The sequence below is a fragment of the Spermophilus citellus genome (genome assembly GCF_964194105.1).
Source record: "Spermophilus citellus genome assembly, chromosome: 2".
Taxonomy (NCBI): Eukaryota; Metazoa; Chordata; class Mammalia; order Rodentia; family Sciuridae; genus Spermophilus; species Spermophilus citellus.
This window is the reverse complement of record NC_138183.1, coordinates 184295147-184322387: the sequence shown is the minus strand read 5'-3', so window position 1 is coordinate 184322387 and position 27241 is coordinate 184295147. Positions and strand designations below refer to the sequence as shown.

Here is a 27241-nt window from a genome sequence, read left to right as displayed (position 1 = left end):
AAATTCATTGGATTACACAAAGAGGAATGAAGAGAAAGAAGAAAGGATGGGAATAGGAAAGACAGTAGCATGAATTTAAAAGAAGTTTCCTATGCTCATATATGAATACATGACCAGTGTAACTCCACATTATGTACAACCAGAAGAATGGATCCTAATTAGAATAAGTTATACTCCATGTATGTATAATATGTCAAAATACACTCCACATTATGTTTATCTAAAAAGGACAAATTCTGAAAAAAAGGAAAGAAAAAGAAAGTTCAGGATTCAAAAAGGAAAATCATTACTTAAACCTGAAGGATTTTTGGTACTGAGGAAAGTATACAAATGTTTCCGGCCATCTTTCTCAAATGTGAGTCTGTCCATGTTACTTACTCACTCAAGAGACTTTAGGGATCTTCATGCCCTCAGAATGTGGTCTAAGCTTCTAAGTATGATATTTGGACCTCCCATAACTTGTCCTTCACCCTTCTTTCCATGCCTAACTTCATCATGTTCCCTCGTACCCATGCTCTGCCATGCAAAGTGGCCAACCATAGCTCCTCATACAGGTTGTTGATGCCTCATGTCTTACCTAGGCTCTTGACTTTGGTCAAAATTGTGCCTTTTCTTGTTATTCTCACATATCTAATGAACTTCTGCTTGATCTTCAAGACTGAGGCCAGGTGCCATCTCCCTTCCATCCTTTCCTCCAGATAAACTGACCATTTCTGTTTTTGAAACCACATTTTCCTTTTATTAACACCATTGTTACTGCCTTTACTGTTCCCAAATTACTTTGGTTATACATCCATCTACACTGTGAATCTGTGTGGTCCTGAAGGAGAAAAGGGTCTCAAGCTTTTTAAAAAAAATAATTTTGGAAACTAGAATAGCTGAACACACAGAGACACACACAAGAAGATATGTTTCAAGAATAAAGAGAAAACAAGTGGGGGGTTGGGAGAAGTGATATCAAATTGGTTTCTACCACTCTAAAGCTCTGTGAGAACCCTGTATGCCCTCTGTGGGTCAGGTTCCTTGCTTGGATAATGTTGGGAATACTAGTGGCTCATGGATAAGTGGTAAAATTCAGATAATATAAAGGACAAAATCATTTATAAAACTAAAAAGTGTTAAAGAAAAGTATACATTGAGATGCTATTTCCAGTCATTTGGCAGATGAGATACACTGAAAAGTTCTCCCTTTATAAAGCAGCTAAAAATCCTGAATAGAATACTTGTAAAACATTTTTAAGTGCCTAAGCTTGAAAGTAAGACATTTTCAGAGATTGAAATTAAAGCAGAAATGTTAAGTTCAGAGAAAAAAAGTAAGTACTAAGAGACTGAAGAGTTCCCAAGTCTAGACTTGATAGCTGTGTGGTAAATAGGATTATTTAGGCCCAGATGTGGGGTCAGAGCAGACACCACTGAGTATATTAGGACTTTGACAGTCTATATGCCAAACAGAAGGGTACAGTCCAAAAATATCAGCCCCTCAGTGATGTCAAGAATACATATATGCCCTGACTGTGGCTCAAAGCAAGAAGAAATGTACTGGGGAACTATTCAAAGCATGTTTTAATGTGGAAGAGGCTACCCTCTAGGAATAAAACTCATAAAACTAAGTAATTGTGAGAAGAAGAAGGGTGAGCCTCAGTAACAGAAAAATTAAGTTGGCAGGATATCTCCAGCATTTTGAGGCAGAGTTCTCTCCAGTTCCATCTCTGGCTCCAGGTCACTGTCCTGATTGGTCAGAGAGGGACATGAGATGGGATCATCTGGCCACCCTAGCTCAACCACAATAGCGATTAAAATCATTTGGGTGGCAGATAGCCCTTCCTCAGAGTTCAGAAATACATGCTCATTAAAACCTGGCCTTCCACAGTGCTTTTCCTAATGAGAGCAAAGTGCTAATATCAGCATGTTTTGTTATCTTGAGCAGGTATATTTCCATTGTAAATTAAAAACAGCATTATAATATATGAACTTGGTCACCCCTGGAGACACTGACAAAAAATGAGTTTCAGAGCATGTAGACCTAAGTCTCAGATCCAGTACTATGATAAGCCATTAAAGGAGTGTTACCCTTCGAAGTCATTGCAAAGAGCCAGATAGTCTCCCTGAGTCCTCTTTTCTTTGCTTTTCTGTAAGTGCAACAGTGTTCATGTGAACAATATTATCAAGGAAAAGAGATAGAGGTGGGAAATCAAAGAGATTTCTTTTTTGCACAGTGGGAAAGTACATACTGTTCATATAACTATGAAGGGGAGCAGAGCAAGCTGGTGGCTTGGAGGTCAACTACGGAAAGCTTCAAAGCTGCTGGTTGGTTATAATTCGTGTCTTTAGTATCTCAATAAGCTAGCTCCTCAAAAGACTCTACAATGCATACCTTATATCCAAATAATCACATTGGCCAATTAGTCAAATAAAGGGATTTTGTTGAACTGTTGTTGTAAGGGCACAATGTTAAAATAATGTACAAGAAATTTGGCATTGCAGGGAAGGATCCAAGCTCTGGGCTTAACAAAACCCACAGAAGTTAGTCTGACTTCAGCAGAAACAGTTATCACATAGATAATGACTCTACACTAAATATACTGTGGTTGCTATTGTGCAAGATTAAAAAAAACTATTAAGGATAATATAGTGTACTGTGATAGAGTGAGACAATAGGCATTGGAGCTAGAGCTACATTAACAGATGGCTATCAATTAACAGATGGATAATTCAGGAGATTTTTGAAGTCTATTTTTTAATAATTATTAAATGATAATATCTATTTTATGGTGGTGTACCAATGAATTGAAAAAACTCTAAGAACTAGGATCATGCAAGTGCTCAGGAGTGGTAGCTCACTTTTTTTCCTTCTAAAAGCTAGAATCTCTGGAAAGCAAATAGGCACACATGAAACGAGAAGTCAGCAACACAGGACTACATTTGCTAAATACCGAATGAGTACCATGGATACTGAGGGATCATGTTCAGATTAGGTCCTGGAGAAGGTAGAATGAACTGACCCTGTGAGGGATGGGTAGAAATGAGATAAGTGGGAAAGGAAATGGAGGGTACCATATTTCAGTAGATCACTTGAGCTCAGTGCCAGAGGAAAGCTATGTGGTTGTGGTTGGAGAACAGGGATGTCTTGGTGTGAGTGATAAGGAAAACTAGATGAATGGATGCCCAGCTAGAAATTCAGATTTGTATTTAGGTAAAAGAAGACATAGAATTTCTGTACCTCAGGGAGACTCCATAAACCTAGTTACTTCTGTTTGTATGCTTAAAGTATTTACTTCATGTTGTGCTAGTCCTACAATCTCTCCAATTTGTCTTCAAACATTCTAAGAGTTTCTAATGATACCTGTGCGTAAAGTACAGGTCTATGGTTGAGGCTGGGATATAAAGCCTTGAGTTTAACAGCTAAGATCTAGCCTGTACACTTTCTAAAACTGTTTCAGCTTTCTTTTCCAGAGAAAATCCTGAAATTAGTTACATATCTGAGATTACATATCATATCCTTGGTAGAGAGAATTAGACAAGTTAAATAGTTTTTTTTCCCCACAAACATAAATCATCTAAAGATTAGTTCCAATTAATTTAATTTTGAAATATTTGGAGTTTTTCCTTATTCATGTATTAAATATGATGATCTTATAATCACATTTCCTCTCAACTTGCTTTTGTCTAAATTGATCAAAAGGATAAGTAAAGAAGCCACTAACCCTCACTCTGACATATGTTTACACTTTTTATAAACATAACTTCTAATCATCATTTCACTTCCAAAGCAAAAGAAAACAGATAACCTTTCTATTTTTCTTTTATTTCATAATATTTTGACTGAAAACTTTCCCATTAAGTTATACATTCTATTCATAATGCCATATTTGCTTCTGTTGCTTGTTGCATTTTAAAATTTTAAAGAGCAGTTAATTATGAAAGGAAAAAAATTTAGCAATTCTCTTAAATAAAAGTATAACTTTTGTAAAGTTTTTTTATAGCTGTATCATTTGTTCTCAAGTTTCCAATTCCAGCAAATATTGAAATATTGTTTGAAAATCCTATAAAATCCAGGGTATAAGAAAAATTAATATTTGATAGTATGGTTTAAGAGAATAATCTTACATGTTCTTCCTACAGGCAAGCATATTTTATGAAAGATTTTTTTAAAAATGCCTTTGAGTTGGAGCTCTGGGGTGCAATAAAATTCGAATTAATTAATTAATTAATTCTAATTAATCGTTAAACATTCAAATTCTCTGCAATTAGTGGGATAAGGAAAATGGCTTGGATCAACTAAATAAAAATATAGGGTTCAAGTTCTGTAGGTCTTTTCTTAACTCTAATTTAGATATACCCATATTATTGTGAGAAAAAATTTCCTCTAAACTGAGCTATTTTCTTTCTTTTATTTTCCTTTTTTTCTTCCCTTCCCTTCACTCCTTCCTTCCTTCCTCCTCCTCCTCCTCGTCCTCCTCCTCCTCGTCCTCCTCCTCCTCCTCCTTCTCCTTTTTCTATTTTTTGGGTACTAAGGTTTGAACCTAGGGTGTTCAACCATCGAGCCACATACCCAGCCCTTTTTATTTTTATTTTGAGACAGGGTTTCACTTAGTTGCTTAGGGCCTTGCTAAGTTGCCAATGCTGGCTTTGAACTTGGGATCCTCCTGCCTGAGCTTCCAGAGCTGAGCTCTGTTTTCTAGTCTCAACATTAACTCCTGGGTGTTTCTGAATATAACCTTCTGAATAGCAGTTTCCATGTTGTATAATAAAGGGAATGGTTAGGAAAGCAAGCCACAACAGCTACAATCCCTCACAACTCCAGAATTGCATATATTTGCTTACTGAAGCAAGTTTCAACCCACATCTAAACCAGAGTCCCATTTGATTAGTTAATAACAACTCAATATTCACTTTGAACAGAAAAACACAAATGACTATTTTTTTAGTTCTTCAAATTGACCTCTTTTTGGCATTAACCTTGTAAACTTTCCTCTACATTTCTGAAAAGGAAATGTCTGTAGTGATGGAAATGTTTCTAAGATATTTATACTGAATAGTTGCAAGTGTCTTTGTAAGGAAAATAAAAAGGAGACACAGAGATAAGATGCAGAGGCAGGAAAGATGGCAGAATGGCAGAAGCGCCAAGCTGCCAAGCTTTATTTATATCAAATATGTTACTTTAGGTCATTGGCATCATTAGTACATATTGTTCACTGTATTACTAGTCAGGTTACAGATTTAGCTAATTATTCACCTAATTCCTCAGTTACATACTAAGTTGCAATATGCAATGTTAAGAGTTTTGTGTAGCTCTCAAGGAAGTCCATTGTATAGAGTTACTGTTATGTGGGTAGGTTTAGCCTGAGTGAAACATTGTGGTTGTCTTACAAGAGAGTTCCTTTATTCCCAGAAGCTGTGTGCCTGAGATCAAGGTGGAGGCTGATAAAACTCTAACACAGAGCCTCCTCAAGAAGGACATTGCTACAGCAGCCAGGCATCTGTGTCTTTGCACAGAAGTTTTCCCAGCAGCCAGGCATTCTGTGTCTTGCACAGAAACTTTCTAGCAGCCAGGAATTCTGCATCTTTGCACAGAAATTTCCTAGCCACCAAGCATGCCACAGTCATGAAGCTATCAGAGACCTCAGTCACAAACACAGAACCCTCATATGTCTTGACTATTATAATGGACAGTTCAGTTCTAGAGTCTCTTTTTCCTTGTCAAAGGCACATCACTTTTTTGGTCTGTTTTTTTGGTCTGTTACTTGTTTCCATTTCTTTGACGGACTCCTCTCATCTGTTTCCTGTTCATAATGGTATTCCCATAACTCGTGTCCTTGGCTACCTTCTCCTCTCACTCCTCCCTGTAACTCTTCCTCAGAGAGCCCCTTTCCTTCTTGAGGCATCTACCACTCCATCTACACTAGTCCTCCCTTCATTGTTTTCTGTCATAGCCTCCTGCATGTCTCCTTCATGATACTAATATTATAGTGAAATCACTTTGCTTATTTGTTTGTTGCCCATTTCTCACTAGAATGTTTTCTTTATGAGAGTAACAACTCCCTTGTCCCCCTAGCACTTAGCATAGTGCCTGGCACATGCTAGGACCTCCATATTTATTGAATAATTAGTAAATGTGTGGTCTTATCATTTTCATCATTGAGCCATATATCTAGTTTAGATCAGTGTCCTCTACTCCAAATTTCAATTTAGCTTCTCCAAAATGAAATTACTATCTACCCCCAGAATTCACTTTAATCTTTTTATTACTTATGTTTTTAAATGATGTCACAAAAGTCAGAAATGTCTAAATTTCACCTCTCTCCTGCTTCTCTAGTACTTCTAATTATCCAACAAATGTCAGTTTTACCTTAGAAAAAAAATCAAATCATCCTAACATTGCTCTTAGTTCAGGGTCATGACATCTCAAATCTGAGCTCCTGGACTCTACTAAGGATCCCTATCTTGGCTGACCCCAAGAGTCCCTCCTTCCTGCACCCTTGCACCCTTTCCTCCATATTGCTACCAAAGAAATTTTCTTTAAAAATTAACATAATTATTTCATTTCTCTTATCTAAAGTTTCTATTGCTACTACAATACCTGAGAGATAAAATTTGCCTTAGTTTCTATCAATTCCCCATCTGCTCCCCACCCAGGATCTGATAAACAACACTCCACTCTCTACTTCTATGACTTCTATTTGACTTTTTTAGTTTCTCCATAGAAGTGAGATCATGTGGCATTTGTCTCTCTGTTCCTGGTTTATGTCACTTAACATTAAATTTGACGTTATAGTTAGATAAGAGAAACAAGTTCAGTTCTTCTATTGTACAATAAGGTGACTATAATTAATAAAATTGTATGGTGTATTTCAAAACAGCTAAAAGAGAGGGTTTCAAATGTTTTCATGGCAAAGAAATGATGAATAGGTAAGGTGATGTATATGCCAGTTAATTCTGACTTGATAATGCCATAACATATACAAGTATCAAAATACCACTTTGCCCCAGCTGTCCCTCTCCTTGGTCTATGCTCAAAGGACTTAAAAACAGCACACTACAGGGACACGGCCACATCAATGTTTACAGCAGCACAATTCGCAATAGTTAAACTGTGGAACCAAACTAGATGCCTTTCAGTAGATGAATGGATAAAAAAATGTGGCATACATACACAATGGAATATTACCCAGCAGTAAAAGAGAATAAAATCATGACATATGCAGGTAAATGGATGAAGTTAGAGAAGATAATGCTAAGTGAAGTTAGCTAATCCCAAAAAACCAAATACCAAATGTTTTCTTTGATATAAGGAGGCTGATTCATAGTGGGATAGGGAGTGGGAGCATGGGAGGAATAGACGAACTCTAGATAGGACAGAGGGATTGGAGGGAAGGGAGGGGGAATGGGGTAATTAATTATGGTGGAAGGTGATGATCATTACTAACCAAAGTACAGGTATGAAGATATGAATTGGTGTGAATATACTGTGTAAACAACCAGCGATATGAAAAATTGTGCTCCATATATTTAATAAGAATTGTAATGTATTCTGCTGTCATACATAAATAAAAAATTTACATAAAAATACCACTTTGTGCCTTATAAAGATGTAAAATTTTATTTATCAACTAAAAATACAACAAAACTAAAATAAGAATCCTCCTTAATTTTTTGGCCTAGAGTTTTAATGTAAATCTGTACTTGGTGCTGTGCTGGGTACTGAAAATAGAATTATAAACACAATTAATTTTTAATTTTATGAGGCTATCATTGTAGGATAATAGGAGGGTACATAAAAATAACTAATTATAATATTCATCCATTCACAACATTTGGGATACATTTTTACGACAGCAGAGCACTGATTTGACATTTAGAGATGGGGAGTGGTAGGACGTTTCATGAATAAGGAAGAACAGCAATGAAGGACATGAGAAAATGCATGAGGTTTGGAACAAAGCAAATATTCTCCATCGACTGGTAGGGCTGCAATGGAGACATGGAGCAGAGGCCAGGAAGCTGCTCTTGGATAGGATAAACAAAGAGTCAATTCTTATTCTTAGGACAATAGAGCAGAGTATTTCTTTACTCATTTAACAAAAAATTATCCAGCAGCTATTGGGGCAGACATTGGCTGGTTCTTGGGCATACAAAGCCTTACAAGACCTCTCTGCCCTTGAGAAGTTTATACTTTATGTTAGGTATTGACTGTGTTGTCTCCCAATAGATATGTTGAAGCCCTAACTCCTGATAGCTCAGAATAGGACATATTATAAAATAGGGTCTTTACAGATATATTAAGATGAGATTATGCTGAACTAGAGTGGCCCCCTTATCCAATCTGACTGGTCTCAAAAGAAAATCAGGTAAATATAGAGGTATCCTGGGAGAATATCAGAGGCAGAGAATGGAACAATGCAGCTGCTGGCAAAGGAACACTTGAATTGCCGTCAAATCAACAGAAGCCAAGAGAAGCAAGGAAAGATTCCCCAGTAGGATTTAGAGGGACCACGGTTCTTTGTCACCATGATCATGGACTATAGTCTCCAGAACAGTGAGATAATAAATTGCTAAACATGAAATCTGACATTATAGTTAGATAAGAGGGATTGCTGATATTGCTTATACAAGTATTCCTGTACTTATTTCCTGCTAAAAGTTCTATTTTCTAATTCCAGAGAAATCTTTACATAACAATTAGTTGAGCCCTTATGGATTTTCTGATTCTTTTTTTCCATTTAGGAAAATGAGTGGAAGATCACTGCTTCATATCCAGGGTTTTCCAATACAGCATTTCAGTTTTCTTGCTGACCTACTTCTGCCTAGACTTCTACCTTTAGAACTAAAAGCTGGTTCAAACTTTTCCTAGGCCTAGCATTCTTAAAGTTATTCATTAACTATGTTAGTCACGGTGAAATCTGAAAGCCAACTTTGGACATTGGCACAAACACAAAGTGATTTTAGAAGAAATATCAACATTTTCTTCCCTGAATATCTGTAGCCTCATATCCTGACACACAAAACTTCTTGATTTTTTCTAAATTATTAGCTTTTCCTCAAACACCTGTCTCTCTCCCTTTAGTCTTTGAGTATACACTTCTATCTGCCTGCAGTTGGATTTTTCCCTTTTGTATTCTTGGGAAGCTTCCTTTAATACTTCATGAATATTTAAATAATATTTGTTCTCCACAGCTCTCCTCAACACTAACTTACCTAGGATTTTATAATGCCAGACTCATATATCAACTACCCTAATTATCATACTCTATCTGTTTATCCACTGAACAAGTATCACTTGAGAATCCACAATATGCCAGGAGGGTTCCATTTGGGTTTGGATTATGATATGAAACAGACAGCATTTTTCTTCTTAGACGTTTACAATTTAGAGGTATGTCAGAAGAGTAAACTAACAATTATAAGCCAGTATGCTAACTTTGTAATCATGATAATGATAATAGTTTATTTGCAGGCTTGTTTTTTCTTTTTAACTCCTTGATTATTGAATGTCTTATTTATTTTGTGAGTTAATATCTGGCATCTATTAAGTTTTAGTACCAATATCCACTTAGGATAAACACACTCTCATTAAACTAGGAATAGAGGAACTCCCTCAACTTGACAAAGACTATCTACAAAATCCTGACAGGTCAGATCATGCTTGTTGTCAAGAAACTAAGATCTGAAAAAAGATAAGGATGGTCCCTTTCATTCCTGCTTTGCAACATTATATGGACAATCTGGGTAATGCAACAGGATAAGAAGAAAAGAATGTGTATATTTGAATACATGACCCGTGGAATTCCACATCATGTACAAACATAAGGATGTGATTCAAATCAGATTAAATTATACTCCATGTGTGTCAATATACCTTACTGTCATGTATATCTAAAAAGAACAAATAAAAAAAGAGTATGCATATTTTAAAGAAAGAAACATAACTGTCTTTGTTCACAGATGACATATCACCTATGCAGAAAATCCATTAGAATCATTAAATTAAAAATCCCAAACTCTTCAAATTAATAAGCAATTACAATAGGGTTAAATGATCAAAGTTAGTTCACAAAGGTCAATCACTTTCTTATATGCCAGCAACAAATTAGGAGAAGTGGAAATAAAGCAATATCATTTATATTGTTACCTCTCAAAATGAAATTCATAGGTAAAACCTAACAAAATATGCAAAAGATCTATATAATGAAAACCACAAAATTTGAGTAAAAAATTAAAGAACTGAATAAACAGAGGGATATTCCAATTCCATGAAGAGGAAACTCCTCAATACTGGCAAAATGTCAGTTCCTCACAGATTGATTTACAGATTCAGTGCAACTGCAATCAAAATTCCTGCAAGTTATTTGTAGGATACAAACAAACTGATTCTAAAATTTATGTGGATAGGCCAAAGACCCAGAATAGTCAAAAAATTATTGAAAAAGAACAAAGTTTGAGGATTGATAATACCTGACTTTAAAATTTATTATAAAGTTATGCTAATCAAGACATTGTGACATTGGTGAAAGAATAAAGAGATAAACAGAACAGAAAAAGAAAGCTCAGAAATAGACTCCCAATAATACAGTTGTCAGATCTTTGACAAAGGAGCAAGAAAATATAATTGATAAAATACAGATATTCTTTTTCAATAAATAGTGTTAGAACAGCCAGAAATTCACATACTAAAGAAATGTAGACTCAGACCTTACAGCTTTCACAAAAATCCAATCAAAATTGACCACAGATCTAAATGCAAAACGTAAAGCTATAAAACTCCCCAAAGTTAACATAGCAGGAAATCTAATTGGCCTTGGATTTGGAAATGACTTTTTAGATGTAACATCAAAGGCATAATCCATGAAAGAAGGAATTTTTAACCTGGACTTCATTAAAATAAAAAAAAAATCTGGTCCGAGAAAGACAATGTAAGAGAATGAAAAGACCAGCCACAGATAGAGAAAACAACTGCAGAAGTCATATCAGATAAAGGACTGTTAGTCAAAATACACAAGGAACTCATAAAACTCAACAGTAAGAATATAAATATCAATGACATCCTTCACAGAACTAGAACAAAAAAAAAAACAAAAAAAAACGCCTGAAATTATATGGAACCTCAAATAGCTAAAACCATCTTGAGCACAAAGAACAAAGCAGGAGGCGATATACAACCTGATTTCAAAACAAACTACAAAGCACAGTCATCAAAACAGCATGCTTTTGGCATAAAAACAAATTCATAGATCAATGGAACAGAATATAGAGTATATCCAATAGAAATTATCAGTATATCATAGGGACATCTTCACTTCCATGTTTGTTGCAGCACTATTTATAACAGTCGAGAAATGGGAACAAACAACCTAAATATCCGTCAACTGATGACTGGAAAGAAATGTGGCAGATACACACAATAGAATACTATTCAGTTAAAAAAGAATGAACATAAGTACTGCATGATCTCACTCATATGTGGAATAAAAAAAAAAAAGTTGATCTCATCTGGTACGGTGGCACATGCCTGTAATCCCAGTGGCTTGGGAGGCTGAGACAGGAGGATTGCAAGTTCAAAGCCAGCCTCAGCAACTGTGAGGAGCTAAGCAACTCAGAAAGAACCTGTCTCTAAATAAAATACAAAATAGGGCTGGGGATGTGGCTCAGTGGCCAAGTGCCACAAAGTTCAATCCCCAGTAGCAAAAAAACAAAAAAACAAAAAAAAGTTGATCTTACAGAGGTTGAAATTAGAGCAGTGATTACCAGGAGTCAAGGAGAGGAGGTTGGAGGACAGATGAGGAAAGGTTTAACAATGGGTACTAAGCTACAGTTAGATAGGAATAAGAAGCTATGGCATGCACGGTGGGGTGCGTACAGATAACAATAATGTCCTATACATTTCAAAAACCTAGAAGAAAGGATCTTGAAATTTTTCACTATAAAAATAATAATTTTTTGAGAAAATAGATCTATGTACCCTGATTTAAATATTATACAATGTATACATGTATTGAAAGTTTACATGGTACCCTGTTAACATGTACAATTTTTAGGTTTTTATGTACCAGTTATATAGTACATTAAAAAAACAAAATAGCAGAAACAACTCAACTAAAATTGAGCAAAAGGCCTTAAAGACATCTCACCAAGTATACACAGATGGCAAATAAGCATATGAAAAGATGCTCTACATTGTAGTTCATCAAGGAGATGCAAATTAAAACTTAAATGAGATACCATATATACCTACTAAAATGCCCAAAAGTCAGAACGCTGACAGCATCAGGATAAGAAAAAAATAAGAATATGTATATTTGAATACATGACCCGTGGAATCCGACATCATGTACAAACATAAGAATGTGATTCAAATCAGATTAAGTTATACTCCATGTGTGTCAATATACCTTACTGATGGCTAGTAAGGGGAAAATCGGGTGTTCTCATTTTTTGCTGGTTAAAATGCAAAATGGTACAGCTATTCTGGATGACAGTTTGGTGGTTTCTTACCAAACTGAACAAACTCTTCCCACATGATTCAGAAATTGTGCCACTTGGTATTTACCCAAGGACACTGAAAACTTACACTCACACAAAAATCTGTTCATGGATGCCTACAGTGGCTTTATTTAACTGAAAGATTTTGGTAGCCACTAAAATGTTCTGCAGCAGAAGAAGGGATAGACTGGTATAATCTGGAGAATGAAACACGATTCAGTACCAAAAAGAAATGAGATATCAAACCATGAATAGATACAGAGGTAATTCAAATGCAAATATTGCTAAGGAAAAAAAAAGTCAATCTGAAAAGGCTACATGCTATATGATTCCAAATAATGGCACTGTGCAAAGTGCAAAACTATTGAAAAACTGATATAATCTATGGACTCTGGGTTATAATGATGTGTTGAATGTAGGTGAAGAGATGTCAGTCATGGTGGACTCCGTGCACAAGTGGGAAAGGGACATATATGGAAACTCTACTTTCTGCTCAATTTTTCTGGGAACTCAAAGCTGCTCTGAAAAGTTAAGTCTATTTTAAAAAGTGCTTTCTTCAGCTCTTGGGTTCTTAATAAGTGGCAAAATATTTGGTATGAAGAACATGATCAATGAATGATTCTGGAATGAAAATCTAAAAGACATCTACTTCTCGGTGCAAATAGGTTGGTTTCTTTTTTTTTCTTTTCACTTTTTTTTAGTTGGTGCATTATAATTGTATGCAATGATGGGATTGGTTGTTACATGTACACAATATAACAATTTGGCCAGTATCACTCCCTAGCACTTCCCTCTTTCCATACCACTCCCCACCTCATGGCCCTTTTCTTCTACTGATCTCTCTTTGATTTTCATGAGATCTATCCCATCTTTCTTTCCTTTTTTTCTGCTCTAGCTTTTGCATATGAGAAAAAACATATGACTTTCTGAGTTTGACTTATTTCACTTAACATAATGCTCTCTAGTTCCACCCATTTTCCTGCAATGATGTAATTTCATTTTTTCTTTATAGATGAATAAAACTCCATTGTGTATATACACTACATTTTCTTATCCATTCATTCATCTGTTGATAGACACTTAAGCTATTTTCATAGTTTTGCTGTTGTCAACTGTGTTGCTACAAACATGGGTATGCATGTATCACTATAGTATGATGACTTTCATCCTTCAGGATAAATACAAAAGAGTGGTATAGCTGGGTTATGTGGTAGTTCCTTGCCTAGTCTTTTGAGGAAACTTTATATGGATTTCTATTGCTGTGCCAACATACAATCTCACAAAGTGGAAAAGTGTTCCATTTTCCACACATCCTTTCCAGCATTTATTATTATTTGTATTCTTTTTATGAATGCTGTTCTGACTAGTGTGAGATAAAATCTCAGTGTAGTTTTGATTTGCATTTACCTAATTGCTAATGACACTGAACATTTTTTTTCATGTATTTATTGGCCCTTTGTATTTCTTCTTTTGGGGAGTATCTATTTAGTTCATTTACCCATTTATTAACTGGGTTATTTGATTTTTTGATGTAAAGTTTTTTGAGATTTTTATATATTCTAGATAGTAATCCTCTGTCAGAAGAGTAGCTGAGGGCTGGGGATGTGGCTCAAGCGGTAGCGCGCTCGCCTGGCATGCGTGCGGCCCGGGTTCGATCCTCAGCACCACATACCAACAAAGATGTTGTATCGGCCGAAAACTAAAAATAAATAAATATCTAAAAATTTAAAAAAAAAAAAAAAAAAGAAGAGTAGCTGATATTTTTTCCCTTTCTGTAGGTTCTCATTTCACATTCCTAATTCCTTCCTTTGCTGTACAGAAGCTTTTTAATTTGATGCCATCCCATTTATTAACTCTTGGCTTTATTTCCTGAGCTTTAAGCAGTCCTATGAAAAAGTCATGAAAATAGGTTGATCTTAAGAGCTAGTTTTGATAAAAGGAAGGTTGCAACAATGGAAAGCAAAAACAAAAGAAGGGAAGTCAAATAATGAGGAAATTTGGTCTAGCAGAAGAGGAGATGGGACACGCAAAAGACTCTAAATGCTCATTTTCTGAGCATGAGTTTTAATCTAAATAAAGATAATTTAGTACTCTTCCAAACTCTATTTGATGCTAACGTTTCATAGAGGGAATTCTTGCTGTCAGATAAGTAATGGCTTCATGGGTATGTCACAGGGTCAGTATTACACTGGGCATGGTACTTTCTAATATTTTATATCTCTTTCCACAGATAGCCCCTAAAATTACTCCATTTTCTCCATCATCCTCTCTTAAGGCAAAATAAGCCCTACCAAAACAACAGCCAAGCAAAAGCTCTAAGTAAATCAGTCTGCTTCTTTTTAGTACATCAGTATCAAGAATACCATTTGCAGGAGACCAACTCTGCAAGGCCCACAGTGGTGCTGCAAAGGAAAGTCAGCTTTCTCTGGGTGTCTTGGTGTCTAGGTATGTCGCTTTAACTATAATCCTTACTCTTTAGCGCTATGGCCATATACCCTCGAAGGGTTAGAGAACTACCTCAGAAAGTTTCTCATTTGGACACTGGACAGTTGAACATGATAATACATTAGCTATTTGTCAATCCTAATTCTCATGTTAACCTCTGTTCCCAAATTGGGGATGGCCCCAAATAAATTAAAAGTAGAATGATCTTATAAATCAGCCTTTCACAGTGATGTGCACACAATACCAGGTATTGATAATATTTCCTTCTGCAAAAATCAAATACACTATCAAATACAAGACTTGATTTTTGATAACTGTGAATGCCTTCTATGCCAAGGTAAAAAGCAGTTTGTATAACTTTCAGTTATTTTCTTGTGCCTGAATTATCTTCTAGAACATATATATTGGGAGAGATCTACCTACCTACCTACCTACCTATACTGATTGGACACCCTATAACTTTGTAAACTGTAGTACATTCAACACAAATAAAATATGTCATGAAGGAACAACAAAATTAGTGAGACTAGTTCCACTATTGTTATCCTTATTGTTTTTCAGACCCAAACATGATACAAACTTAATTTTTTGTTAAATGAAATTTAATTTTAATTATAATCATTAATGTTTATTAAAAGCTAAGGATATTTAATTTTTATTATATATCTGTAAGTTAAATATCATTTTATTCAAAGATAAGAAAACAGATGTTTGGAAAGATTAAGATTTGACCAAGACTGACCAGTGAAAACTAGTGACAAGAGCATTCATACTTACTACTTGTTACAAAAGCCTTGACTATTCTATAGAACTACACAGAGAGAGAAAAAGTGAGAGATGAGAGTTGTCTTATTTCTTCTAATATCTGGGTATAGAGAAAATCTGTTGTCAGGAAACATGAATCCCCTATTCTTCTGGTCACAGTACAAGAAATTTTTACAAACCATCTATAGTCTGATTTGGAGATTGCTCAATAATTAGATGGCAGGGTACAGCCAAAAGCTACCCTTCAGGAGTGCTGCATCTAGAAGAGAGAGAAATATTAAATCCTGCAGCAGAGATTTGATCTGCTATACAGGCAATTATAAGGAATCCTAGTGATGGGTATGCAGCACTTTCCTATGAACCATTTTAATGCTATGTGTCTCACTGAATACCCTGGGGATGAAAGGAACAGACATATGGGCATGCTTCTGAGCTAGTGACCATGTTCAGTGGCTCTGGACTTACTTTGTTAGGTGTAAAATAAGGAAGTAGCATGAGGTGACACTTTGCCCAAAAGTATCGTTTTCTTATCTGCTATTATTCCTGAAGCTCTGCCATTAGGAAATTTATATTTTTGAGTGTAGATGGGTACTTGAAACCCTTGCTGTCTCTTTACAATCGAGGCATACTCCATCCCATGCTATGTTCTGTCTTCCACATTACTGTCTGCCTGAGGCTGTGTGAGAGATACACAGCCAGTGTTTGTTAAAGGGATACTAAACCGAGGTTTTGTCAATTGGTTCCTGGTATGAAAAGGCTTGAGGGAAGAGGTTCATGCACAATGGAAAGGGGCAGTTAGAGGGAGAGAGATGGATAAGGAACCTACGCTTACTGAATACCTACCATTTGTTAAAGTACTATGCTAGAGCATTTACATTTTTTAAAAAATATAAACTCTTGAAATGATTCTATGAAGTGAACACAAATCCCTAGTCTATAGATTAATAAAGCAGACTCAGAGAGATTTGGTAGCAGCTCAAAGTAATACAGATTTTAAGTGCTGAAGCCAGGAACTAAATAAAGATACAGATGGACGAAAGACCTTGTTCTTTAAATTATACCAGGTTTCTGTACAAAGGACACATGACTGAGGACAAGCAATGACCTCAGAGATATAGATAAGGCAGTGTAAAGAGGGGATGCTCACACATTTTATTAATATTCAATTTCTTATCAATGCTCATAATTATTTCTTGACCATGGAAGAATTCTCCTTTGCAAAACTGAGTAGGCAGTGAAGAGTATGGCTCAGTTCTACACTTCGATGTGGCTTTTACAGACTTGTGCCTAGATGGAAAAATCTCCAACTCTTGACACCGGCTCATGTGAGCATAGAACTTCCCTAATTTGAAGAGACTGCTGTTTTACCCTTCAGGTGGTAGTCACTTGATAAAAATCCCTGGACCTGCATAGGATCAATGCTTCTAGTTTCCCCAAGATAGCTGCTTATTCTTTTGTTCTGAAATTACATAGATAAATCTCAGTGACTTGCTGCAATATTCCACATTCTTTCACCCCCAGCAGACTGGGAGCTCTTTAAGGGCAGAAATTGGACCCTTTTCCACATAGAATGTTTGGCATATACTAGACATCCTGTAAGTGCTTAGTTGAATGAATGAATAAAAGGTTAATCAATCCAATCAGTGACTAATCAAATGGATGGATGAATGATGTTTGTCACCTGCCCAGTACTTCTTGAGCACTCTGATTGTTCATGAAATAAGGAGGGTCCTTTACCAAACATTATCCTTTGGTCAATGGAGGTGTTAACTGACATCTTAAAAGTGGACTAAACATTTGCCAGACTGAAAATCAGCACAAAGATTAAATAAAGATCACTGACTTATTTTTTTCTGGTAGTAGAATGGCATCTGGCCTGTGGCATAAAATATGGATGTGCTTTCTTTTAAGTCTCCTATAATTGGATGAGAGAAGGAAGTAAACAGAAATCCTAATAGAATTTGAAAGTCTCTGAGGGATTTGCAATATATGCAGAGAAAAACAGTAGATTTAGTTTGGATGTAAAAAGATGGATGTCTCATGATGAGTAATCTAATGAAGGCTGATAAATGATGCTCAAAACAATCCTTTTCATTCCCTACTCTCCCCAGCCAAGCCACCTCCCAGGTCATAGTCAGGCAAGGTAAAAGTCATAATAAAAACAATTCTATATGAGGGGTTAAATCCAAGGTCAAGGGTAATATCCAGTACATCTGCATCAGACTGGACTGATGCTTATCTAGTCATGTGATGAATGAGCAACAAGAAAGCCACTCTGACCAGGACTTTTGTCTAGACTCATTTTTTGTGAATGCTAAAAACAGGATGGGGAAGGAGTTTTATTATTCAGAATAAAAGACAGGATGGGATATCTGTGACATTTCTGTCAGGGCAGGCTGTTCTAGTGGCATGAGTATGTGGTAGGAGATAGGCATCTATGCTGCTGCTAAGGCTGCTCTCCTTGAACATGTGGTTGTGAGAAGTCCACTTACCCTACCCTACATCTGAAAATAGGATAAATGATTCTTACCCAGCCACCTTATAGAGTAATCTCCCTGAGACACATTTGTAAATTATAATTCTAGTACATGGAGAATGAATGGAAAATGAGGAGATAAAGAGAAAACTTTTAAAATAAATGGAGAGTAAAGAATGAAAATATGGAGATAAGTTAGGAAAATAAGTGAGGGCAAGGAAAGGAGTTGGTAAAGGAGAAGGGTAGGAAGCAGCAAGGGCTGCTTGGAAGGATCTCCAAGTTCCTGCACCCAGGCAGGTAAACAAGCACCTAATATATCAAACACAACCACAAGAACGGCAGAGCTCATCAGAGATGGGACTTAGATAATCACGTGTATGCAGAGGCTGTGTAGTTCTGATAAACAAATGGAAGTCTCCATCAGATGGTGTTTCCAGAGGAGACAGGGAGTCAACCATGAGTCAGCCTCCTTATTATATATTTCTAAATGGAAAGTGCTACTGAATTCATGTTGTTCTAGTCTGTGCTCAGCTCAGTAACATGCTCAGACAGATTTGTAATCATTGCTTATGTGGGAATTAACAATAGCCTTTTCTCTTTGTCTAGTTACCACCTAACTTGTCATTCTCATGAGAGCCCATGACCTCCATGACAAGGTCAGTTCCTCTCTCATAGGCACTTAGGGTATCAGAGGCCCCTTGCTCACAGAGCTTGGCACAGTCCTGGATTACATTTGTTTGTGTTATTATTCGACTAATGTCTCCTTCTCCCCACCAGACAGAGCAGAGTCAGTGTCTGCTTTGCTCATCATTCTGTTCCCAATTGAATTATTGATTGGTAGCATCATAAACAGAAGCAAATCAGCAAGGGCAGCCTTAATACTAGAGAGAGATTATAAAAAGAACAAAACTCAAAGAGGGATGTGGTGCAAATAGAAAGAGAAGCTTGGTGCTGGGACTGTAATTAGGAGGTTTGTGACTGTGGAAGTCTTTCTGACAGTTTGGGCAGCTAAACCCTGTCATGAAATAATGGTTCCTGTATTCATTTTTGCTAGCCTAATAAACTTGCAATGGGGTGCCTTTTGTTTTCCTCCTTGGTTCATTAAGCACATTAACCAGTTCATCAGTGTTGTCTCAATCAACATCATGGGTGACTATAATACTATTAGATTAATAACTATGAGTATGATTAAGGGGGAGGGAGGATTTCCTAGTTGAATATTTTGAAGCACAATGTTTGGGGTATGTTTAATTATGTAACGATGAGGAGGAAGTTTTTTCACAATTTATTTTGAGGGCTTTATTAAACTAATTTATCAAAAAATAAAATGGTTTGCCAAGGGAAATATGCATGGTGATTAACAAGTACTCATATTGGTGTTGAACTATGCACAGAAAATAAGGACTATTTACACACACACACACACAAAAGAATCCTAAATAAAATTCCCCAGTGAATTCTTTGGCATCCCTCCAAGAATAAATTCCAACTCTTTAGCATTGAGCAGCCCTTAGTGTGTGGGGGCCACTGAACAGACAGCCCAGCAGCTCTCAGGAACTAGATCCCTGATCTGTTACCTCATGTTTCTTCCAAGTCCTTTTGGATAAAACATAAGCCAGCAGTGTGGAGTTATAAATCATCCACTTTTTCTAATTCAGTACATTTCAAGGTGAATGACATCTCTTTAGGAGTTCATTCCACTTTTATTAACATTCTTTTATGAAACTGGATTTTTGACAATGGCTTTAATGAAAACAAATTTCAAAACCTCAGAAATCATTTTGAGATCCACTTTGCATTTCAATGCCTTATTTAGGCCTCCAAATTGGTCAGCTTGTAATAAAAGTTATGTGCTCTGTTATTACAAAACACACAAAAAATTAAAAAAAAAAAAATTTGCAGAGTGGTTGCTTTAACAGTAGATGGCGATAGAAGTCCAGGCCCTGTGAGAAAATTAGGATCCATGTATTAATAGCCCTTAAATATTTCCTAGCTCTCTGCAGACTCAGCATTTTTCAACACTGATAAATTTTTGGTACTTCTTAAAGTTTGCAATGATGACACCTTTTATGTTTTCAGCTCTGCATGTGTAAAGAAGAAAGATTACAAGGCCGAGGAAAGGATGCTTTATAGATTCAGGAAATGAAAAAAAAAAGCATCAGTAGGCAACAGAAATGGAGCTAAGGAAAATGAACTGACAGCTAATTTGAGAACAGAGGCAGAAACTTCAGGATAAGAGAGATGAAGAGGAAACGTGTCGGCAAACTGGGGAAACCTGGTCTGAGGTTATTTCTACCCCCTACCAAATGGATCTACTGAGGCTTAAATTCTAGAGGCTGCTTCCCCCAGGAATGGGAGAGGGTCTGGATGCTCTTGAGTTCTCCCATCATGGAGGATCCTTTAGCAGGTGACCTTCAGCAACAGTACAGCTGGTACTCTCGCCCAGAGCTTTCTCACTTAAGAGACAGGTCTGTCTTAATTGGACTGCAAATCCCAAACGTAAGTAGTTTTTAATGGGGAAGAAGTTTCATTTCTTTTGAGCACTTCTAAAAAACAACCAGCTGTTCTTCTCTTTTTCTTACATTCTCCATAAACAAATTCTTTAAGCAGCAGGAGAGTGAGAGCAAAACAGAGGGTGAGAAGTACATATAGTGTTAATACACACATAATCCTCCATAATTAACTTTCCTGTTTGGGTGGTTAGTTAAATGTCTGTGGTAAACAATGGCTCCAATTTTTAACCAGTGACCTCAGCAACTAATAACCTGAGTTAAAACTTCTCTTTGAAATTTGAAAGAATTCCTCTGCATTAATCATCATATTAGGCTCCTTCAGACTTTTCTTAGTGTGCTTTTGGGGTCAGGGTGTAGAGGTGCATTGGAGGAAGTTGAGCATTGATGCCCACTGTCCTCCAAGTGTGTGGGTAGAGATGATTCAAGCCAACTGTTCCAGAGGGTTAGCCACTCAGAGTCCAGTGGTTCCTCAGAAGTTCAGGATCCATATCTAGGAATATTCCTACATGTGCATAAAACAACCTTTTGTCTCAAAATGTTAAGAGTTGGAAGACATTTGAGACATGGTTCATTTCCTTCAACCTCATTGCTTTTTGTGGTAACTGAGATCAGTTAAAATCCACATAGTAGGAAGAAGCAACTCTGGGGTGTAGGTCCTGACTCAGTGATGATCTGTATTTTAGGTCACTTTCTGTAGTAACCATATATTTTGAAACTAAATGTCTGGGCACATAGTAGACTGAGTCTTGTAAGTCAGCATCATCCTGAGAAATTTGAAGCATATTTAACCGTAAATCAACCTCTTCCACTGAGGCAAAAGGAGTTTGGTAGAAAATGAGAGAGAATAATAGAGAATAATTCCATTCAAGGTGGTGTTCCCAGAGTATTCCTTGGAAAGGATGCCTGCCCAGGCCCCCACATGGGTACATCAGAGTCTCCCAGGCCCCCATGGTATCAAGAGCCTTGAATGAGCTTAGAATATGAGGAGGATTTCTCTTGTGGCTAACAGTGGCCTGTAGGTGTCCCAGTGCAATTGACTGTCCTTTTGCAAAAATATAATAATGATATCAAAATACAGAGCAGTTAATCTGAAAGGATGAGTTCCCTTAGATGTATCTGTTTATAGGCAAGACTACTTTTTTGTTCTCTTTTGGATACTCACAGACTTCTGGATTTAAGATTATTTTTGGGTGGGGCCAATTATTACACTAACCATTTATCCCACAGAGAATTCCTTCCACGGCATCTCTGAATGTGGCCATCTAGTTTCTTCTTAAATGCTTTTTATAAAGGTGGTCAACACATCCCAGAGCAGCTGTTTCACTGACATGAAAACATTTCTTACTAGAAAATTTTTTCTCTAAGAATGCCTCTAAAATTACCTTTAAATTTTAGAATATGAGGAGGATAACAAAATAAAGTGTATTTTTCTGGATGAAACAAAGCTTTTTGAGTAGCTAAAGGTGCTTCTTAATCCTAGCAGTATTAGCAAAGAACTACAGGTTTTTGCACATGATTTTCTGTTCCTTTCTTTTTGAACCTCTATCTTTCTCCAAACACATTCCTCAAAATTCAATTTTTGTCACCTCCCTTGAGAATCCTACATGACTTCCCAGAGGCAATCTATCTCACCATTTCAGCCTTAATTCTAGTGGTCACTCATATTGTTAAAGGAATGCTTATATTGAGTATTTCTTTAAATTCTATTTTGTTTCCAAAATCACCTCTGTTTCCTTAGGATAGCCTTTCTCTTTGCATGCGTGTTTTAATTTTGTGTGTGCTATTTTGCAGGTTTTGTTGAAATGTTTGGTAACTTGCAGCTGTCTATTCATATTTGAAAATTAAGTAGTAGAACAGCTGACAGGGGATGTGGATAAAGTCCAAGCCTTTTAAAATGAAAAGCTTCAGGTTAGAGGAGCAAATCTGAAACTGCCAGCTAACTGGTATACCCTAATGGGCTCTGCTGTGGGGGCTGACACTCAAAGTAGCTCATTTAGGTTTGCCAGGAGAGTGATCCTATTTCTTCAGACAAGAATCTTGCCTGGAAGCTCTTCTGCACTCTAGGCTGTGTGCTGAGTGGGGGCATCTTAGTTCCTATTCTCAGAGTTTGCTTTCCATCCTATTTCTTGTCACTGCCCTGAAGTCTCTGAGTTTCCTGGGTTCTACTAGGCAGATCTTCTCTCTTCTAAGCTGCAGGACCCTTCACACAGTGCTAGTACCTTGTGGTGGAGTGTTTTGTGGGTGAAATTCCAGAAAAACAACTCTAGGAGAAGCCATTCACATGGAATGCAGTAGCTTCCCCTTATCCACGTTTTGCTTTCTTCAGCTCCAGTTATCCACAGTCAACCATGGTCTGAAAATATTCAATGGAAAACTCCAGAAATAAGCAATTCATGTTTTACATTATGCTCCATTCTGAGTAACATGATGAAATCTTTGCTCTCTTTGCCCAGGACATGAATCATCACTTCCTGCAGTGTAACCACACTATACATGCGAACTGCGTGGCTTGTAGACAGCTCACTTGGTAACTGTCTCAGTTACCGGATGGTTTGACTGGTACCACAGTGCTTGTGTTCAAGTAGCCCTTGTTTTACTTAATAATGACTTCAAAGCACAAGAGTGATTCCACCGGCAATTCAGATATGCCAAAGAGTTAAGCCCCGGTGTGTTTCTTTTAATTGAAAAGGTGGCAGAAAAGAAATTGTATATTGAGGTTACTAAGATCTAAGTAAAAATGAATTTTCTGTCTATGAAAATGTGAAGGAAAAAAGAATTCATGCCTATTTTGCTGTTGCATCTCAAAATTATGGCCACAGCGATAACTGCTTAGCTAAGATAGATAAATCAATAATTACAGCATTTGGTACTATTTACAGTTTCACATATAATGGGGGTCTTGAGATGTATCCCTAATAGGTGAGAGGAGATTACTGTCCAGCATGTAGATGGTGGCCCCTGTTTTCAAGGGTAATCTAAAATCAGGACTACTTTGATCTGCTTCATCCACCAGTACATATCATTGGCTTTTTCTTGTCCAGAAATGTGACATTTTGGCCTTTGATACAGACTTTCATTCCTTTTATCACTATTGGATTCTCCCTTTTAAAATTCTATTAGCTGCCTTTTAATAGCATCTCAGGAGGAAGAGGAGATTTAAGTGTGGGTTGTGTCTGTCAAGTTGAACCCAGAGCACAGAGCTCACACTGTCATTGGGGATATTATTCTGCCTTGTTTTGTCTGGCATAGGTACAGATGATTCAGATATCAATTTAAAAACAGTGGTGATAGAGGGCTCAGTTAAGACAGTTTTGTTATCTCCAGAGATCAGCTTAACTGGAAATCAGAAATATCTCCACTTATTTTATATTAAGTAAACAGAAACTTGGGTGCAAGTTATATAAAGGTATGACATTTTAAACTATATTTATTTTTAAATATCCTACGTAGTTGCTGTCATGAAAACATTAGGAAGAAGAGTTTTGAAATAACAGATTTCCACTAAGCAATTTAACAACTTAATGGGAAATCTGCTAAAGACTCATTAGTCTATGTAAAATGAAAAATAACTTTCCCTCTGTGTTCAGTAACAATAATTATATGCCCCATTAGCTCTTGATCTGATAGCCAGTTGGGCACATGCAGCATGAACTTTAGTGTTCTGTGTTTTATTGAGGATCACTGAAATTTTTTTTCTTCTAAATATTCCAGCAATGGGAAATTATTTAAAACCCAAATGTTTTATTTTATATTCAGAAATGCTTTACATAACTAAATGCATACATAAGCGTTTTAGAACAAGTGTTAAAACTGAGTCTTCAAACTAATTTAAGTGCTAAATATTTTTGCTTGTTTTTTTAGAACTCTTAACTAAGTATGTATTCAACTAGTACTTATTGAGATTCTAATATGTACCTGCTACTTTTATAAAAAGTTGGTAAGTTCTGTGATATTCTCCCCTTTGGCTAGTTCATCTTATGAAGAGTTAAAATTAGTAATTATGTCTGTAGCAGAGTTCATTTATCTCAAGAGAAAAAGAGTGGAAAATAAAAAAAATGCTCATTAGCAAACTCTTAATAAGCCTTTATTAATAAGAAAAAAGAAAGAAAAGATTTGAAAATGGCTTTAGAAGGAAATGTCATTACTTAACATTTCTAGAAGAAGTCGTTAAGTTAATGATCAAAATGTGGAATGGTAGCCACCCTAAGCCTGGCCAAGAAGGCTGTTCATAAGGAACAAGACAGGTAAAGAAGAGATAACTGGTGAGATTTGTCTCTACACCCTCCCCTCTATTACAAGGAACATTCCAACAACAAAGAATGCATGTGAATCTCCAAAACAATAGCTTATTGATTCTATGTAATGATTTATTAGAAGAGTAAATTATAGCTCTTCATCATTTTTTATGCTAGGAAATTCTTTACTATTTGTAACTGTGTCTGATTAGGGTTTAAGAAGACTTTTCATGAGCTGGGGATGTGGCTCAATGGTATCAGTGGTAGAGTGCTTGCCTAGAGTGTACAAGACCCAGCACTGCCAAAAAAAAAAAAAGTCTTCATATAATTACAGAGGACAGAACCATATAGTAGAATCAGACTTGATTTTGTACTATTTTTTATGTAAGTAGTATAAGTAGTATAAAAATAATTTAATCTCTCTGAGAATCATGATTTAGGAAATAAAAAAGATATATATCTCAGAGAATGATTTTGGAATGAAACCAGATAAGATGTATTGATAGAAGATGGATGTATTGATCAATATATATATATATATATATATATATATATATATATATACACACACACACACACACACACACATACAGAGAGAGAGAGAGAGAGAGAGAGCGCGAGCGAGAGCGAGAAAGCGCAAGGCATGTAATAAGCACTCAATAAATTCTACTTTCTTTTCTCTTCCCTTGCAGAAATGTCCACAAACTTGGGTTGTTGGGCAAATATCCATGAATGCATCAGTTCTCAGCTCTAGTTACATATAGGGTTGGGTGTGTAGCTCAAAAAAACCTTAGAAGTTATATTTTCTCTGAAACCACACTGACTTGCTCTCCTAGCTGCTTTTGATGCCTCTTCTCTGTCAGGTACCCCTCCGGGATCCTTCATTAATCTCTTATACATATATCCTGTACTATTTAATGCTTATACTGTATTGAAAGTATGAGTTTGTATTTCTGTTATTCACACTAGACAATGAGCCTCCTGAAGGCTAAGATAAGATTTTATTTGATTTGTTAAATCTAGTACCTAACAGTTCTTGGCACATTGACATGAGCTACATAAATGCTGATGACATGGGAGAGGAGAGAGATGAGAGAAAGAGGAAGGGACACTTTCTTTAGGTTCAAAGGTTGCACATTTTAAGAGAATACTCTGAATTATTATCTTACCCTTCTAGGGAGATGGCCCGTTGGAGAGTCACTGAAGGCTGACGGGTCGCAGTGCTGTGTTGGGAATGACTGCAAGAAAAGAGAAAACAAAGAACATGGCTCATTCATTTAAAATGTCTGCAAATTTTAACAGTCTTATTGTCAAGAAAAGAGCCAATTTTAAATATAGAGAGTAAAGATGAAATCTTTGGTGATAAGTAGAATAACTCACAAAAATATAGCAGTTTATCAGATAAAGGGGTCAATATATCCTCATAATTTGAGTTCAACATGCATTATTCTAAAGTAACCTTTAAATTGTAAGTAGACATAAAAAGAAACAAACATACTTAGAAAAGGTAATTTTTACCCTTGGAATAAAACAGAGCACAAAACATAAGTTTAATTATTATTCAACATATTTTTTGAGCTAATAAATATTTTCACTAATAAAATTTTATTCAAAGCCCAATCTATAAAACACGAGTAGTATTTCATTGGTATATATTTATTTATTAGCAACATTTGTAAAATTAATTAATAACAAACTGATGAATTTAATAAGCTAGAAAAATAAGAATTTCAGTTGCATATTAATCTTAAAATTTAATGTAATTCTTAATTTTGTTTTGGTTGCATGTAACTAGAGAAAAAAGGTTTTGTAGATAAGCAGTTGAAATAAAAATAGTAATATCTAATATTTACTGAGCAATTATTTTCACTTTGTCACTTCGTAAAGTGCATAATATGTTTACACCTTTTAGTTCTAATATCTCCACAAGGTAGTTTCAATTTAATTAATGAGGAAATTAAACTCTAAAGAGGTTTAGAAGCTAAGTCAAAGTCACATGGTAAATAAATGTGCTTGAAATGCCATCTCTCTTTTCTGTCTGATTGTGGAGTCATTATTCTTAACTATCATGCCATCATAATTTTTCATATTTGTAAGAATTTTCCTTGCAATCTCAGAATATTCTTCAATTAGAATGAGATGGAGGTGGATCTTTCATCTGAAAAAGGCACAATAATAATCCAATAGCAAAACAATTTGAATGCATTTTTAATTTTAGTTTGTAGTTTGTTAATTTATTATTTTAGTTGAAATATTAGCTGCACATATAGGTGGGATATGAATGTATAAAGAAAAATCTGAGTCAAATATTTATAGAGCATTAGACAACT

General features: G+C 36.0%; 1 protein-coding gene across 5 annotated transcripts in view; it reads right to left on the bottom strand.

The window, feature by feature from the left end:
* Positions 1–27241, bottom strand: part of DLG2 (discs large MAGUK scaffold protein 2) — a gene marked incomplete at both ends in the record, with an annotated part of 2048692 nt that overhangs the window by 371697 nt on the left and 1649754 nt on the right. For all 5 annotated transcript variants that reach the window (XM_081281630.1, XM_081281626.1, XM_081281627.1 and 2 more), the window contains one exon: positions 26081–26149. In XM_081281630.1, the coding sequence (XP_081137756.1) occupies positions 26081–26149 (69 nt within the window). The remainder of the gene's footprint in view (positions 1–26080; positions 26150–27241) is intronic.